The following is an 18,848-nucleotide window of genomic DNA, read 5'->3' as shown; positions in this document are numbered from 1 at the left end:
ATTCCGGGTACTTATTTTACACAATGTATACATACTTGTGTACATTCAAAATAAACTCTTCACTTTTTGGAAAATAAACAAATGATTCACTAGGATTAAATTTAAAAGCTGATCAAGAGGACTGCGCGTCGCAAAAACAAGAAAAAAGAAGAAAACAAAAACGCAAAAAAAAAAAAATGTATGCGCTCTTCCACCTATTTTTAGCACAAATTCAGCGACGTTTTTTAATATCACCTTCGAAAAATTTGCTATTTTCAAAGTACATGTAGTTGTTTTTGTTGTACGCTTATATACGTAGATACTAACATTATCATCACTACGCTTGCCAAAGCTGCGCATTAGCGGCTTGTAATAAGAGGTGACTGGGCTCAAATTCGAGCGCAATCGATCGAGCGCCGATACGGCTGTCGAGCTCTTTTGATAGCGGCCCGTACTGGTGCCGGCAGCAGCACCGCCATAGTAGCCTCCGCCGCCGCCGCCAGCATAATAACGTCTATGTCGGTCACTCATCGAGTTGCTGTTGCTGTTGTTGGTCTGTGACTGTGCTGTTTCACTCTTATCCTTTTTGTGCTTTTCTCGATCCTTTACAAACTTTGAATTATTATTATCGGCGTTTGTGGGCGTTCGACTGCAATCCAGTTCGTTCACGTCGCTCAAGGGACTTTTAATATCACTGTGGATAGTAGGATAGAGGGTTTGTTATAAGCTTTGTTTTTTTCTATTTTTTTTCTTTGAATATGTCGCACAGTCTTTCATTCAATCAACATCACAAAAAACGACATCGCCACCGCCGTAGCTACTCGAGCACACTCGTACGCGGCGCGGCACATAAACACGATCACCACTTCGCTATATTTGAATGTATGAATTCGCCTACTGAACGCGTCGTCGTTGGTACGTACGTACGTACGTACGTATATATGGTATTTGCTGCTAATATTATAGTGCACAGATTTAGGTGAAGGTAATAAGGTACCTTAAAATGTATGCATATTTTCTTTTTTCTAATTTTTTGGTACTTCTTCAACTTTACTATATTTTAGTTAAACTTTGTGTAGTATAAAAAAATAAAAAAAATTGCATTAAAAATCTTTTATATAATACGTAGGTATATTTGTATGAATTTTAGTAAATTTTTAAAAATACACTCGTTTCAGAACTTTTTCTATCGATTTCGAACGTCACACGATCATCAACAACGACGTCGTAGTATGTGGCCAGACGACGGATACGTCGCGCCATAAGCGCAAATGTTAACTGAACCAAAAGGCACAGAAAGAAAATTTTCAAGCACATTTTTCTCGATCCACATACTATCTATATAATATTGCCGTTGTATGAGTGTATGTGAATATAAAGAAAATAATAAAAATATTGTGTGAAAATGTGCGCATCGTGTGTGCCAGCAGTCAGCATCAGTGCAGCTGTTTTGAGATATACAAACGTATAAAAAAAATGTAAAAAAGAAATAAAAAAAAAAATAAAAAAAAAAATAAAAATAAAAAAAAATAAAAATAAAAAAAATGTAAAACAAAAAATAAAAAAAAATATGTAAAAAAAAAGTTTTTTTTTTTTTAATTCAACAAAATGAAAAACCATCAACACAAGTAAAGTGGGGGCGTTTAGAGCTTTTCCAAGCATTTTCCAAGCGTTTTTCACATTTTCAATTATTCTTCTCCGGCTGCCTATTTTTGCAATATTTAGTATATGCTTAAAGGATTTTTTATTTTTTTATTTCCATCCATCGAAAGGTGGAAATTCTTCAAACATCTTTCAAGAGTATGCACGATCATTCGCTCATACATATGTTTGGTAAGCAACACAGATTCTCAATTTGATAGTTGATTTGAAAAATATTCACAAGTTTCGTATTGCACACCTGGTGACGTGGGAAATTATTTTTGAAATTGAAAAATTTTCAGCGACAAGCGCCAATTGGAGCACGAAAAGTAATTGGCAATTTTACTTTATAGGCAAATATATGGTATGGCATACATACATACATGCATACGCGTAGGTCAACCAAGTTTAACACATCAGAGCTATATTTAATTCTTCATTCAGTTGTTATAAATTTGGTGAAATTTTGCGATATGTAAAAAAAGTCAAGACTCGTTTTTGACTATATGACTACACTATCTTATTATCTTATTGCATGACGGGGTAAAAGTAAAGACATATTTTCATATAATGAGCTACTGTTTGATATCGCTATGAATTTATTTATAACATAAAAGAAGTGGCTGGAGTATTTTCGGAGAACTTAAAAAAAAACAATTATTTAATTTGAATTACGACCTAGCATATGGGCTGAAAAGTCTCGAGCCTAACACATAGATGGCACTAGTTTTATTGCATTCACCTTTTTTTCAGTTAGTACTAACCTTAAAAATACAGCTGTTAAAATTTTAGGATATTCTGTTCATTAGTTCGTGAGTTATTGCGCTAAGAGTGACGCTCCTTTTGTTGTTTTTAAAAAATGTCGTGTTAATTTTAATTTTACATGGTTTTTTGATGGGGAAAATACCACTCAAGCGAAGCAATGGCTTACAAAGTCTTATGGGGACTCTGCTCCATTAGAAACAACAATAAAACATTGGTTTGCTGACTTCAAACGTGGTCGTAGAGACACCGATGACGCATAACGCAGTGGCCGTCCAATGAGGCGGTAACACCAGGAAACATCAAAAAAATTCACAAAATCGTTTTAAATGATCGAAAAGTGAAGTTGTGTGAGTTAGCTGACATCGTAAAGATACCAAAAAAAAAAAGGGGCTGGCTTTAGGTACCTCTGTTTTCACTGACGGATCCAAGATGGAATCTGGAGTGGGAGCGGGGATTTTCTCTAAATCAGCCAGCATTTCGGTCGCCTTTAAACTACCGCAAACGAACAGCGTTTTTCAAGCAGAGGTCTGCGCGATCTTGCAGGCATGCAAAATGCTTCGGGATCGCTGTTGGGAGAGAGACATTAATATTTTGTCCGATACCTAAGCTGCGATCAAAGCTCTGTCGTCGTCGTATTGCAACTCTCTTCTAGTGAACTCCTGTAAGGAGGAACTCAAACATCTCGATCGATCAGGAGACATCTCCCTTATCTGGGCTTCTGTGCCCTATTGCAGAAGCTGTGGGGATCCTGCAGAGAAAGAGACTGTTGAACACTTTCTCTGCAAATATCCGGCTCTGGCGGCTAGGCGCTTGAGATTCCTTAGCATGCCCTTTGGGGATGACTTGAAGAAATTCTCCAGCCTAGATCCCTTTTCTCTCCTCCACTACATCAACAAGCACTGGATGGCTGGAGAAGGGTTTCTCTTTCCAAATTTTTTTCTTTGCACAGGTAATGGTCTACATTATGGTATCAAAGCGGCACGTAAGTGCTACTTGAAGTGTGCCTGGCGCACTCTTGCCATTATACCATTTGACTATGAGAAAGCTCTGTTCAAAATGGGTGCCGCGTGTGGACAAACTGTTGACCAAAAACAAGACAACGCAACGGGTCACAAGCCAATGAAAATAAAAACTACATGAATGGAACTTCGCCAGATTTGACCTCCAGCGATTACTGGCTATTGGTAGACCTATAAAAACGCTCGCCGGTAAGAAATATTGCTCGAATAAACAGGTTATCACTGAACTGAGGTGCAAAAAATTAATCGTTCTACAAAAGTGGTATTAAAATGTTGGAACGGTGCTGGAATGATTGCGTCGTCCTTGGTGGAAATTAAGTTGATGAATAAAGCTAATTTAAAAAAAAAAAAAAAAAAAACGTGTTTTCTTTGTTAGGCCCGGTATTTTCAGATGATGTGTGATGTATGTAATCAAATTGGAGGTACTTTTTCCAATCGGGTTTTTCTGATAGATCACGAGCGATTAATGTCAAACTAAACACATAATTTTTTTCGGGAAATACCTATATATATTATATTACGAAAATCGACGCTCTTGAAAAGTGTTCATTGCGCGCTCAGATCAACTTATGATGTTCAGCGATAAGCGATGAGACCCATTTTAAGCTTAATAGCTACGTCAATTGCCAATTAATCAAAACTGCCGCATTTGGGCCGAAGAGCAACTCTAAGGTGTGGACCTTATTTCAAATAGTCGAATAGTCTACAGGCTTCTAGCGATTTTTTTAGGATGACCGGTACCCGCTTGAAAATTTTTTACTCATGTCTAAACTACAATTTATGTAAATTCCTTTATATTCACATCTCATCCACTAAATAGGGCAGTGTAAACGTAGAATTATATACCAAATGTCGAAAAATTTTTACTCATGTCCAAACTACAATTAATGTAAATTCCCTTATATTCACATCTCATCCACTAAATAGGGCAGTGTAAACGTAGAATTAGATACCAAATGTCGAATAGTCTACTGACTTCTAGCGACTTTTTAGGTTGACCGGAACCCACTTGACATTTTTTTACTAATGCCTAAACTACGATTTTCGTAGATTTACTTTCATTTAGCCGATTATTTTAATCTCACTTTAAACTGCGACATCAAAACGGAGCGAGAAGTGATGATTGAAGGCATCAAATTTACATCTCATCCACTAAATAGGGCAGTGTAAACGTCGAATTATACCTATATCTAACGATAGATAGCGCGCCTTATTGAAGATGTCGAATAGTCTACTGACTTTTAATGGAATTTTTAGAAAATTAGAAATTAGAAAATTTATTGAAGGGAGAATTACTGGAACGCTCTAAAAAAATTTGAGATAAAATTTTAAATAACATTTTAAATACAATTTTTAAATAAATATTTTGTTTTAATTTTCCTAAACTACAATACGATTTACACGTTTGCATTCAGATGGTCTGGCATTATTATTATTATTATTTTTTTTTTTTTAAGAAATATTCCTATTAAAATGCCAAACAAAGAATAATTTCCTTAAGGTGCCATATGCAAATATATACGTACGCAGGTAAGTAAATTTGTATTTAATAAATACAAAGAGCCATTATATACAGGAAAAGTATAAAACGCAGCAAAGAATTAATTAATTCCGCATGCGTCAGTGCTGAGAGTGTCATTGCAAGCACAAAAGACTAAAGTAAGGACGCAGAAGAGCTACACGCGCACATTTACTTATATGCGTATGTAAGTGTGCATGTATGTATGTGTGTATGTATGTATGTATATGTCTAAAAGTGCATAAGGAAAGCTTTACGAGTTCTTCCTATTATCTACCATAAATTTGTGCATTTATTAAACTGATTCTCTCGCTTTTCACACTTTCCTCATATTGTTCAAACAAAGTTAGTTGGTATACGGCGAGGAAAAACGTCATCAAGAGCAATTCGGTGTTCAGACAGAATTTTACACAGCTTTTTGTGCAAAACGCAATACAGACGGGGAAGTGATCTGAAAGCTGAAATGTAAACAGGAATTATGAAGCACATGCGCCACTCATGGAAACTGTATGGAAAGGCGGCTGCTGGTATGCCTGAATGTGGTTAAGAGTGGACAATACAACACTAGAGGTTTTATTACTAAGTATTTGTGCTGCTTGCTTGGGTGTAGTGAATTGCGCTGCGCGCTGGCATACGCGCGCATACAAGAAAATGCGCACAAGGTGAATTTTTCGTGGGCGTTTGGGGGTTTCGGAAAGCTTTCACAGAATTGTTAACACCGACAATTGACATTTCTTATTTTATTTTACATATGTAGATATGTATTTTTGTGCTACAGGCAGCGTAAGAAAGAGGGAAAGAGAGTGATAAAGAGAGAGAGAGAGAGAGAGAGTGATAGAGCGATAAAGCGGCAGAGAGTGAGGGAGAATTTCTATTTTTAAAAGCAACACTAAAACGTGCACGTCTTTTTGTGCAAAGTTACAAGTCTCGACATTTTAATGACGCAATAAATTCGCGCACAAATATTTAATGAGCAACCAAAGTTTATAATTTTTATTTGTAATTATAAATTCCACAGAGATGGACACTCAGCAGTGATCGCATATGGCGCGCATACATCACAAATCATAAACACACAATAATTGGCTTTGCTTTTCGGTATGTCACAAAAAAAACAAACAAAAAAATAGAACATAAAATAGAAAAAAAAAATAAAAAAATACAAGAAGGAAGTACCAAAAAAAAAATGACAACCAGCAAATGCAAACTAAATCAAACTATTTTTAGGGTTGTGGCAAATGCCGCAACAAACTTGGCGTGCCTAAAAACCACTTTTGGGCCCCACAACTATGCGAACTATGCACACTTGTTGTTGTCAATAATTTTTCTTTATCTCGCGCTTTGCAAACGAAAAACACGCTTCACCTTTAAGCCCTTCTTTTTCTTCCCGCTCGAGTACTCAAAGTTTACATAACGCATTTTTTCCGCATCGATTTACTTTTTGAAAAAAAAAAAAAAAACAAAGCTAAACAAACAAAGCAAAAACAAAATACATTCGATTCGCACAGCGGCGGCACGCGGTTTCACTCCTGCACTGCGTTTACGCAGTTCACACGCGTCGAACACCCTTGCATGCGTGTTGCACGCACGCTCGCTCCACGTCGATTACGACTAGAACACTTTGTTGGCGTTCGTCGCTGGTGATGACCACCCGCCGCACGAACGCGCTCGCGCTCGCGTTCGCTTTCGCTCGTTGGCGATGTCGTTTTTTGCCTTGATTTTGATGCGTTTTTCGTGCAGAAATGCATCCATCCTCTTAGCCGATTTACCGATTTTTCTTTTGTTGTTGTTGTTGTTGATTTTGACTTTTATCGGGTCGTTCGCTCGGATGCCGCCGAAATCTTTGCAACAGACTGTTGCAGCTCTCCGAAAGTAGTTGCGTTACACTCGCTGCTGTTGCGCTGCGTATGTAGCGGCGCTGTTGACGTGGCTGCTGCTGCTGTTGCTGTTGCTGTGTTTGTTGATTTGTCGCACCCGCTGCTGTCGTATTTGTGGTGTTCGTGTTGGTGTTGGCGGTTGTCGAAGGTGATAATGATGTTGTTGACGCAGTCATTGAATCGATCGTGTCTGTAGATGCGGCTATAGCAGCAGCTGATTGTGCGATTGATGGCGCTGAAGACGACGACGCCGACGACGACTTTGTCTCGTTATAATTTGTGTGGTCTGTAGCTTTTCCGCCGCCACTGCCCGCATTCGCTTTGTCCTTTTTCTTTATTTTGTTGCTATTATTGTTTTCGGCCGCCACCAACACTTGTCGTTCACTCTTTTCGCGATGAAAACGATTCAAGAATGTTGTGGCCATCGCTTATTTGCTTCCTTTATTTTATTGTTATTGCTGTTATTTCACTAAGGAATGGTGGTATTTCGAGACTAAGCGCTTCAAATTGGCAATGTTTTATTTTTTTTTTTTTAATTTTCTGTTTATTTTGTTTTGCCGCTTTCTTATGTACTAAAACCGTATGTTTTCTTTATTTTCGAAAACTGATTTGTTGATTTAATTTCCTTTTCGAACTTTTAGTGAAGAAATGTTTTGCAATCATTAAGATTTCACACATTTTTCTGCAGCCATGTTGATTTACGAAATTCTCTTTAATTATTTATTTAGTTATTTAGCCATAATAAGCAATTTGTAAATATACCAGTGGCGTGACGTTATGCGCACAGTATCAACAGAAAGAATAACAAACATAAATAAATAAAAAAATTATCCAACCATACAAGGTGGCGCAAAATTGATCACCTTATTGCAAGATTTATAATTTTTGTGAATGGCGTCGTTCGCCAATGATACTTGGCACTTATGAACTGCTGCAGTATACAAACAGACAAGCAATGGAGCGCGTAAAGGTCAGAATAAAGACTTTTTTAGTAAAAAAGTTATTCAAAAAAAATTGGATCATTAATTTCTTCGTTTTTTTATAACTTTTATTGTTTTTTTGTTTTTTTTCGTTAATTTTTTTTATATATTTTTTTATTAATTAAATTTTTATTTTTCAATCTTCAAAAAAAAGGTTTTTTTTTTTAAGAATTTGGTTTTGGTTAAGTCTTTGTTTTATATTCGGGAATCACTCGGCTGCAACTTCTTGTCAAAACGTAAATTTATTTGGTAAGAAAATTATTAAAAAATAAATAAATAAAAATGTTTATTAATTTTGCGCCACCTTGTACTTTAAAAAAATTCCGAAAATATTTGGATCACCCTTTATACATACATATACATATATGTGATTTCATTTGAGTGATTGTCAGGTATTATTTGAGTGACTAATTGAGTACTAAACATACTGATGTACGAAAAATTTGCAGTAAGCTTAGGCTTATCGCCCTTCGAAAAACTTTCTAAAACATTTATTATTAATAAAGGGAAGTTACAAAAATCACAGCCATGAAATGCCACACATCCCTTAATGAGATGGCTGAGTCATTTCACCTAAAGGTAACATGGGTTCCTGGCCATCGCGACATTGAGGGTAACTGTAGAGCCGATGAACTTTGACTGATTACATAGTACATAGGTAATGGCATAGGGATACCCTTACAAACATGTAAGCTACTCATCCTTGAAGAAATTGTAAGGAAAGCGAACGAAAGATGCCGTAATGCAGCCATCTGCAAAATCACCGGCCAATTGTGGCCGACTCTAAATCCTAAACGCACAAAATCTCTGCTAAGCCAAAATAAACACAGTCTTAGCACATTGATCTCAGTCATAACGGGGCACTGCCTAATAGGTAGACACGCCCAAAGGGACAATCTCGCACATACTTTGCCATTGTCCTGTTCTATCCAGATGCAGATTTATTATTCTGGGTAAACAATTTTTTAATGAGTTAGAAGATCTCAGTTCTACAGAAATCAGAGATATTCTAAAATTTTTTAAAATCACACACTGGTTTTAGGAGAGATAGGGACAAGCTCCCTACACGGCATCACAATGGGCTATAAGTTTGAGTGTGTCCCACAGGACAACCGCTTCAACCTAACCTACCTAACCTACAAAAATCACGCTCATGAACTCAAAAGGCGGTGCTTGAAATCAACCCAGAATCACTTAACCCATTCCACTCCAATGTTACCTAAGATAAATTGTGCACAATTTAAGATTTTTCAACAGAATTGTTTTTCTTTTTGTTGGATGCTCCAAAATTATAACGGTGTTTGCACGAAGCGTGAGCAAAGAGTAACTTTTCGATCGAACTTTTCGTCACTGTAAGGGTTGAAATATTTAAATATTTGTAAGAGATAGTTTCTTAGATATACCTATAACTAATAAATCGGGGTTAGGTTGGATCAATACCAATAGGACTCACTGTTAAAGGACACTCATGCGATGTGCATTTTTTGTGAAGAAAATACGCAAAGAAAAATATGAAATGCACGACGACATTGATTTTATTTATATGGAGAAAATGCGCAGCACCGTCAGGGGGAAAAATATTAAAAATCAGCGGTATTTTCTAGCAACTTCAAACTTACACTTTATTATACTGAAATTGAATAAGCTTTAAGACTGCAAACCCGAAATTTGTCTACAAATTCTAATTAAAATCTTGGTATTGTAATGAAAAGTTTGTGGGTTTTTTCTAATTTTTGTGGAATTTTTCTAATTTTTGTATAAGTTTTGAAGCTTGAATTTATATGACGTTTGTTAATCAATGAGCTGTACTTTGAAAAAGAACAAATAATAAATATTCAGCCAAAAAAAAAAAAAAAAAATAGTCAACACTTGTACAAATTTTAATTTGCTTTAGTTATTCCATATGCTGTGGGCTGTATCGCCTAAAGCTCAAAACTCTACCGCTATTTTATATGACTGGCGATCTTTGAAGTGTTCCATAGAAAAGTAAGTAAGTTCCATATATCAAAAAATATCAATAAAGTCTGCCGATTTAAGAAATTCAGGAGCTTCACTGGCTTGCAATTGCAGCAGTTACCTCTGGTGGTAGCAGGCGAAAGCAAAGTCCTCATTTTGTATTAAGAAGGCCAAGTAGCGGAAGGCATGCCCACACATGGTTTTTCCAATTGGCGGCGTGTCAGCTTGCACATAACTTTTGACCATCCACGTTTTTCTAATAAACACTAATCAAGAAGGTAAACCCACACCGGAGAAATACAATTTTAGAGCTAAATATAAAATCATGAAGACAAAGCCAGTGCAAATTTTTAAGGGAAGTCGAAAAGATAAAATGGCTACTGTTTGCAATAATCTACACGTAATTCTGGTGCAATATATTAGAAGTAAAATATGAGAAAAATTTAGTAAAAATGCGATAGAAATATTTTAAATATTTTGATTGAAATAAGAGCGGCTAAAAATATTCTTATAATTGCAATAGCGTTCAGAGTTATTTGCTTTCTTTTTGCCTACAAATTTTTAGCTTATATTTAATTTTTTAATTTTTAGCTTATACAAAAAGAATGCACTCCACACGCGTGTTTCTTGCCTCGGCACAACTTTGTTTATATTTTCAGTTCTCATTTGTTTATCGCTTTTTCATTGCGCGGCGCTTCCTTCCATTAGTGTATCGAAACACGATTTGACCTTAAGTGCGAAGCATAGGAATTTTAGAGTTGATGGAAAATAGAAACAGCAACCGGAAAAACGGACAGTGATATATGATATTAAAAAAACGTTTTAGTTTGCGAAGTCTATAGTAAACAGCTCAAGTACTTGGCAAGAAAATATTGGTATCTCGTTTAAGCTCAATATAAAAAAACAAACAAACATGAAAAGAAATAAATAAAACATATTTCCTCAGAGAATCTTTCGAATGTTTGATTAGTGTATTTTCTTAACAAAATACCAAAAAAAAAAAAATACAAAAACAAAAAAAATACAAAAATAAAAAAAAAAATACAAAAAACATAAAACAAATAAAAAAACATACAAAATATACAAAAAAAAAAACAAAAACATACAAACAAATTTTCAAACAAAAAAAATACAAAAAAATTTTCTGACCAACACAAAAATATTAAAAAAAAACGAAATTAATAAAAAACCTATCAATAAAACAAAAAAATATTAAAAAAAAGCGAAATTTATAAAAAAAAAGAAAACAAAAAATATTCAAAATAAAATATATAAAAAACCTATGAAGAAAACCAAAAGTTTTTTGAAAAAACAACGGAAAAATAATTATTTCAATAAAACCAAAAAATGTTTGAAAACCTTATTTCCTCAGTGAAAGTTTGCCATTTTTAGCATAATATTTTATTTCTTAACAAAAAACTGGAAAAAATAAATATTTCAAGAAAACCAAAAATAGGTTGAAAAACATTTCTTCAGAGAACCTTTGCAATTTTTGTTTGGTAACTATTTGTATTCGTTTTTGTTTTTTTTTTTTTTTTAAAGAAAAAAACTTTTCACGAAAACCAAAATTTTTTTGAAAACATACTTCTTATAAAACTTTTGTAATTTTTTTTCAATATGGAATTTTTATTTTAACAAACAGAAAGAGGATAAAAATAATTATTTTAAAAAATTTTTTTTTCTTTTTTCACATATTTCTTCGGAGAATCTATGCAATTTTTGTTCTAAATTTCATTTCTTTAATAAACAAAAACTGAGAAAAAAACAAATATTTCTAGAAAATCAAAAATGGGTTGAAAGAGACAATCTTTGTATTTTTTGTTCGACAACAATTTTTTTTTTAATTCAGTATTTAATTTTATAACAAAAAAAAAATAACAAAAATACTTCAGACCAACCAAAAATAGGTTAAAAAGTAAGTCCTCCGAGAATCTTTGGAATTTTGGTTTGACCACATTTTTTTTAAAGATAATTTTTTTTTTTTAAATTATATATTTAACAAAAAAATAATAAAAATATTTTAAGCCAACCAAAAATAGGTTAAAAAGCAAGTCCTCGTACAATCTTTGGAATTTTCGTTCATTATTCAATTTTTTCACAAACAGAAAAAGAAGAAAAAAAAATGATAGAAAATACAAAAAACAATTTAGTTTTTTTGTTTGCAAAACATCTTTTCGTATAGAACCTTCGAAATTTTTGCAAAATATTTTATTGTTTAACAAAAAAAAACTAAAAAAAAAAATATTGCAATAAAATCAAAAATGGGTTGAAAAAGAGAATCTCTGCAATTTTTGGTTTGAAACAAAATTTTTTTTAATTAATTTAATTATTTAACGAAATATATTAGGAAAAAAAAAAAAAAATCAAGGAAGTCAAGTCCGAGAATCTTTGAAATTTTTGGACGTTACCACTTTTTTTCTTAATTTTTCAATATTTAAGTTTTCCATAAACAAAAAAAGAAGAAAAAAAATCATAATATAACGCATCATAAAGAACACATTTTTTTAAATCATAAAGAACACATTTTTTTAAAAACATTTTCGTACAGAACTTTGCCATTTTTATTCAACTGCATTCTTTAACAAAAAAAAAAAAAACAAAAAAAAAAGTGTTTCAAGCAAACCAGAAATGGGTTGAAAAACATTTTTCTCAGAAAGCCTATGCAAGTTTTTTCGAAAACTACTTAAAAAGGAAGAAAAATAAATATTTCAAGAAAGTTTAAAATGTGTTGGACCATACTACCAGAACCTGGAAGTATTTGTTCAATATTTCATTTTTTAACATAAAAAAAACACAAAAAAAAATATATATTTCCACCTAGCAACTTTGCAGTTTTTTATTCAATAGTTAAAAAAAAACATTTCAAGAAAACCAAAATTAATTGCAAAGCATCTACATATGAGGATCTGCTTTGCGCAAAAACTTCTGAAATGCATCAAATTTGTCGTCTAACGGAAGCAAGTTTTCGTGCTTGCCACAACAATAAATTTATTTTTAAGCAAAAAATCACACACTCCGGGGGGCAACAATCGCTCGACGCCAGCTACAAACAAAATATACAACTGTATTTTATATAAGCTCATACAGAAGTACCATCCGGAAGGGGGGGATTATGCGATAGAGGGGCTCGTTTGCGATTCCCTTATATTCACTGGCCGCCGATCGACTAAACAAATAATAATAAATCATGAATGATTATTTTTTTATTTGGTTTGTGGTCTGAAAAAAATTTTTTTAGCTTTGACAAAAATAGCTGCATGTCTAAGAATATTTGCTACTGCCAGCGTTCGCTTGGGCGTTTGGCCACTTCTTGGCTTTTGCTGGTGGCAAAAATTGCTCTGTGTTGTGTGTATTGCGACGCCGATACTTCTTCGTATTGCTCGAAATTTTTTTTTCGTATTATTATTTTCCTTTTGGATGACTCTTGTTTTATTTAGCTGCTGTGGCTATTCTAGAAGTTGGTTGGTTCCGTTTTTGCGGGGTTTTTACGTCAATACTGTGCGCAATGGATTTATTATTATTGTTTGTTTGTATGTATGTGTTTCATTTTAAAATATTTTTAATCCTTAATTTTGATTCAAATTATTTTATTTCATATGGCTTTTATACGAATTAGTTGATTATCATTTATTTTGAAATGTGCATCTATAAATCAACAAACGAATGTGAAAATATTTAAAATTAATCTAGCGGTAATTACTGCTTTCACCCGTATATTTCAAACACTATCGAATATTATCCCATTGGCGTTTGCAGGCTGCACTTTTTTGCACTTTTTTTGCACATTTTCCATTATTTTATTTTTATGTAAACTTAAATTTTTCTTAACAAATCTCAAAACTACACAATTTCCGTGTATTTTCACAACGTAAACGCGAAGTTACTGCAATCGCTTGTTTTTCGTAAATTCAAATTTTTTTTCTTTTTTAGTTTTAGGTTTTTCTGTTTCAAATCGATTACAATCCAATTGACGCCACGCTAATAATGAATGCACGCCCGCCACAACCGCCTTTCGCTTACCACTAACAATAAAAATTTTCAAAATACAACTCTTCGAAAATGACCACGAACAAATTTTTCGGCAGCTAGCCGCGCGACGTAGCTCGTGTACATCTTTCTAATATGCGCTGTGAAGCAGAGCGGCATGGCATTGTTGCTATGCTTAACGTCTGCAATACTTATGGCAACGCCATTGGCGTTGGCGCTGACGTAGGCAACAACAACATCTTTGGTGTACCTTTTATTGAAATGTTTTCGAAATTTTCAAAATGCCTTACTTATAAATAGTGTTACTATGGCGACGTACATGTATGCCACCACCCCACATCATAGTTTTTCATAAGAGAACTACGTTGAGTGGGCGCTCCCTATAAACTCTTAGTTTTCACTTGCAGTTCTCAAATCCGCTATGTAAAGTTGTTCTAAACCTCTGAGATTATGTAAAGTACTTGCACTTGCTAGTGGCAATTTCGAACGCAGCAGCGTAAGAGATTTCATTTTAACTACATACACATGTACATATACATTAGGGAGATGATCAAGTGAGGTGAGAGTGCAAAGAGAGATGCAACAACTCATTCGAACATATCAGTTGAGGGAGACTCATAGTGAGCGCAGCGGTACCACTTATGCTTGGGTGAGTACTCTCAATAGCAGCGGAGCACTCGATATTTAATTAATGCTTAATTCAATATTTTATTTATTTACTTTATTTATTTCAATGTCTTAGATGTGGATTATTTTGTTTTGAATTTTATATTGTAAGATAATTTAGTTTAAAACACAAACTTTCAAGTTTTATGAACTCAAGCATAAGTGGAAGATGTAAACAAGGAAGATAAGGTGAACAAGGATACATTTTTTTCCTAAAGGCTTTGACTACTACTATTTTTGGTTTTTTTTTTGTTTTGGTGAGGGTTTTTTTTAATACCTTCTGCAACTTTAACTTCTTTAATATTAACTATAATTTTATTTTTTATTTATATATTTTTTAATATTAACTATAATTTAAATTCTTTATGCTAGGTTTTAAATATGTAATATTTAATTAATTAGGCTGGCAAATGGGAAAGGATGGTTGGAAAGCGGAAGGTCAATCCCCTACCCATCTTAAAACCTCTTTGATTAACGAAACCAAAGTATAGGTCCTATGTTCAACCTAGGGACGACGGGAAAATATATAAATATTTATATAATTATGAAAGCCATTATTAAGGTCCATCATTGTAAAAATAACCTATAATTGTATGTTGGAGTAAAAAAAAATAAAAAAAAATTTAAAAATATATCAAAAACATAATATAAAAAAATGTGTTTAAATTCGCTACGATTTCTGAAGGAGTTCTGTTACATGGCTACGGCTTTTAAAATAATAAATTTAAAAATTAATAAAAAAAAATTAAAAACAAAAAAAAAAAATTTACAAAATAAAAAAATTTAAATTTGTTTATGATTATGTGATTGTGAGTTTTGTCACATCGAATCCATGCTATTAAGGCTATTAAAAAAAAAAAAAAATTAAAAATTAATTTCCAAAAATTAAAAATTAATTTCCAAAAATTAAAAATTAATTTCCAAAAATAAAAAATCTATTTAAAAAGATTAAAAATAAATTTAAAAAAATTAAAAATAAATTTAAAAAAATAATCAAAAATTAAAAAAAAAAAAAAAATTAAAAACAAAAGTTAAAAAATAAATTAATCCGATTGCGGAAGTAGTCTTGCCACATGGCTACGGCTATTATGCTATTATCAAACGGTTCTTAAGATCCCTAAGTCTAATCAAAAGCGAATCGCCAAAGAATCGCCTCACATCGCCCCTTGTTATCACCAGGCACACAGACGTCTTTCTGTGATTCAACCAAAAAGTCAGCAACGTTAAATTTCATCCAAATCGTACCAATTTTGCTAAATGGAGCACTAATTCTGAGCCTGTGGTCCCATTCCCTTTTCTTGTGGTGCTGTAAAGCTTAAGTAGTAAACAACAACCGATTTATCTCCGTGAAATCCGTGAGTGCAAATGGAGATGGAGAGGCCACACACTACGGAAATCTGCTAACGAAATCAGCAGAATGGTATTCAATTGGTGTCCAAGCGGATGGCGTCTCATGCAGATGCAGTCTCAATATTAAAACTAGCAGAACCGGGCTATAGACGACATGATTTCAAGTCAAGGCAAAGTAGGTAGCTGAAATGGTTGAAGTACCAATCTGAAACTTCCCAAGCGCCCAAGCACTAGTGCACCATTTTGATACCACTATGAGACCTCCAACAGGCAGATATCTACAGCCAGCCCGAGCTGTTGATGTAATGGAGAAGATTGATGAGATTTAGGTTGGCGTACTGCCCAATGCTGTTGAATAAAGGAACACCCAGTGGCCTTACAGAGAAAGTGCTCTCCTTCTGAATAGTACCCACAACTTCTGCAATGGGGGCTGAATGGTAAACCTCGATTTTCCGCATGTGTGTTGATCATCCAATGAGCGGAAAACACGGCTACGAATTTGGAAATTGAATACGCCATTCGGACGCCCCAGGACTTTCGGAGCCTTCCGTCTATCGTACAGAGGCCACAGGCTTTTCGAAATGGCTCCTCTTTTCTGCGCTTTCCTTAGAAATAAGTTGTGAAATTCACCTTTATAAACAGTCAAGGGAGAGCCGGTTTACGGGTAGGGGGTCACTGAACCAATACAGTTCATTTCCTGACAAGCTCATCAGTAATTTCATTTCCCTCTATGTTCCTATTTCCAGGAAGCTAGATCAGAGAAATGTTATCAGCACACCTAAGAGATTTGATCTCCTCCTTACAGGTGTTAACTACTTGGGCCGTTAGTGACCATGGCGCCGTCGAAGCCTTGATCGCGGATTGACTATCGGAAAAAATGTTAATATTTCTCTCACTCCCACGTTCCCTATGCTTTATGCATTTGTTAGTGTATCGTCTAGCACTGTTTCCAAAATCATCCCTGATCACTCTGATATAACTAAGGCAAGCACCGCAAAATATTCGGCAACTAGAAATAGCTTATTGGTTCGGTTGTTGTTGTAGCAGGGCAAACATTCTCCACACATGCACGGGGAATGCTGGTAGATTTACAGTCCTTCACCGGGTCGCTGCGGTAAAGTAGAATCGACTGTCGTGGGAAAAAGGTTTTTTTTTTTTTTTTTTTTTTTTTTTTTGATTTTAGGCAGTCATTAGAGAAAACTCATAAAATTGTAAGTATGCCCCTTTTTTTAATTTTTATTATTACTTTTTCTATATACGAATAATTTGAATTTTATTATTATCATTAATCTTAGGTATTATTATGCACAGCCTCACGATGCTACCCCATTTCGCTTTATTATATTTCATTTTTCTCCTTGTGTTATTTAAAAAAAAAATTTATTTTTTCCCCGGTTTTTTTTTGTGGTTTTCTCCGAAAAGCACATGATTACTTTATTTTCATTTCACAGCCATTGACGTCTTCAATTTGCCATTTAGTCAGACATTGTGTCGCAAGTCGACGCACCTAAACACAGCCAGTGAGTAGATATTCATGGTGATGTGTTGACAATTGAAAATGGATTTCATATGAAAAAGCTGTACATTTTTTTTAAACTTACACACGTATCGTTCAAGGAAAAACGCGATCACATTTTCAGAATTAAAGGTACATTGAACCTTAAAAAGCCTTGCAAATACGATTTTCATACAAAAATGGAGGAAAATAAAATCGAAAACGAAAATCCAAATTAGAGAGACAAAAATGTATGTAAACAGTTTGGGGGGTCATGCAGCCAGCTGCTTTTAGCTTTAAGTTTACTTTCTTTTGCATTGAAAATTATGTAAAAAAGGTGGCATGTTAATGGCAGAAGTACCAAGCAACGTTTTTCAAAGAGAACTCTTGCCTTATTCCACAAAATTGTTGGAGTTCATCAGCTCCAGCAATAGCTCGTTCAAAACAATCAAAATGAGCTCGTTACTACATATACGTACATATGTATGTATGCATGTACATGCGTTCCCATTCGATCAATTTCAACGTATAGTATGTTAAATGTGTATTTTCACGGAAAAAATGTAGTCATCCCAACGGCCGTTTACAATAAAAATAAAATAAAATCGCAATTAGCTGTATTAAAAATGCCAATAAAGCAGTGTCGTAAACTGCTTTGGCAGGTAGTATAAACATAGGTCGCATCATAGTGTTGTTGTTTTTTTTTCTTTTTGTTTTTTTTTTCATATTTGCACGCAAATTCTTTGACGTATACCGCGCAAAACAAAAATATTATACACATTTTAAATAATCTACCAAAAACACAGGGCGTATGAGTTATTTACTGTAGCACCTAAATGTATGCAATACCAGCTGAGCAAAATCGCATTTGATTTGAAAAAAAAAAAAAAGTGAAACAGTGAAGTAAACAAGCGAGCCAATGGGAGAAAATGGCAAACACACACACACACATCCCACACAACTTGCCAGTTCGTGCCTGCAACAGCTGGCTGGCTACGGATGTGTGTGTGTGAATGTATGTGCTTTAAAGGTTTTGACCAAATCGCCAAAAACCATTCACACAGGCATGCGCTGTACAAAAAGCAGGCACATACACATACAATAGCGCATGCATGTAAATATGTATGTGTGTAGTTTTCGTTGCGAGAGCAAAGCTCTATTACTTTGCACTATGCCTGCAGTGCAAAATTATTTGCCCTAAACAAGTCAACCGAAGCGCGAACTGGAGCATCTAACCTAAAATGCATTTCAATAATTTATTGATGTGATATATTCCATTCAACACTTTTTATATACTATATATACATATTGTACATGTATAAGTATACCAGCGGCGTCCGCGAACTCTCAGTTCATAAACACTGTGTACTAGCATACATGCATACATACATATACATATATGTATAAACATGTACTTATGCATGTCCATATATATTTTCGTACTTCATGGCGAAATGCCGAGCGAAAATTGACATTGAAAATCTCGCACTTTTTGTTTACTTTTATAGCGCATAGCCGTTTAGTAATATTTAGTAATTGGTGCCAGGCCAAACCAACGCCATTGACTGCTGATCGTAGCGAAACCGCTCCGCTGCTTCGTCTTCACTAAACACT

The 18,848-nt window shown here is 34.2% G+C and overlaps 1 protein-coding gene across 7 annotated transcripts in view; it reads right to left on the bottom strand.

Annotated features, from left to right (window-relative positions):
- Positions 1–18,848, bottom strand: part of LOC128855892 (probable dual specificity protein kinase madd-3) — a 59,069-nt gene that overhangs the window by 25,482 nt on the left and 14,739 nt on the right. The window contains exons 1-3 of one of the 7 annotated variants that reach the window (XM_054091114.1): positions 13,437–14,434; positions 6,693–7,510; positions 307–673 (exon numbers count right to left, since the gene is read on the bottom strand). The exons of 3 other annotated variants lie outside the window; for them this stretch is intronic. In XM_054091114.1, coding sequence (XP_053947089.1) covers positions 307–673; positions 6,693–7,225 — 900 coding nt within the window. In that variant the 5' untranslated portion in view covers positions 7,226–7,510; positions 13,437–14,434. Of the gene's footprint in view, positions 1–306; positions 674–6,692; positions 7,511–13,436; positions 14,435–18,848 lie in introns of those variants that run through there. 3 more of the 7 variants (XM_054091116.1, XM_054091115.1, XM_054091118.1) reach the window with 3 other exon arrangements.

Source organism: Anastrepha ludens, chromosome 2, assembly GCF_028408465.1.
Source record: "Anastrepha ludens isolate Willacy chromosome 2, idAnaLude1.1, whole genome shotgun sequence".
Taxonomy (NCBI): Eukaryota; Metazoa; Arthropoda; class Insecta; order Diptera; family Tephritidae; genus Anastrepha; species Anastrepha ludens.
Note: the sequence above shows the minus strand (reverse complement) of the source record. Positions and strands in the feature narration are given on the sequence as shown.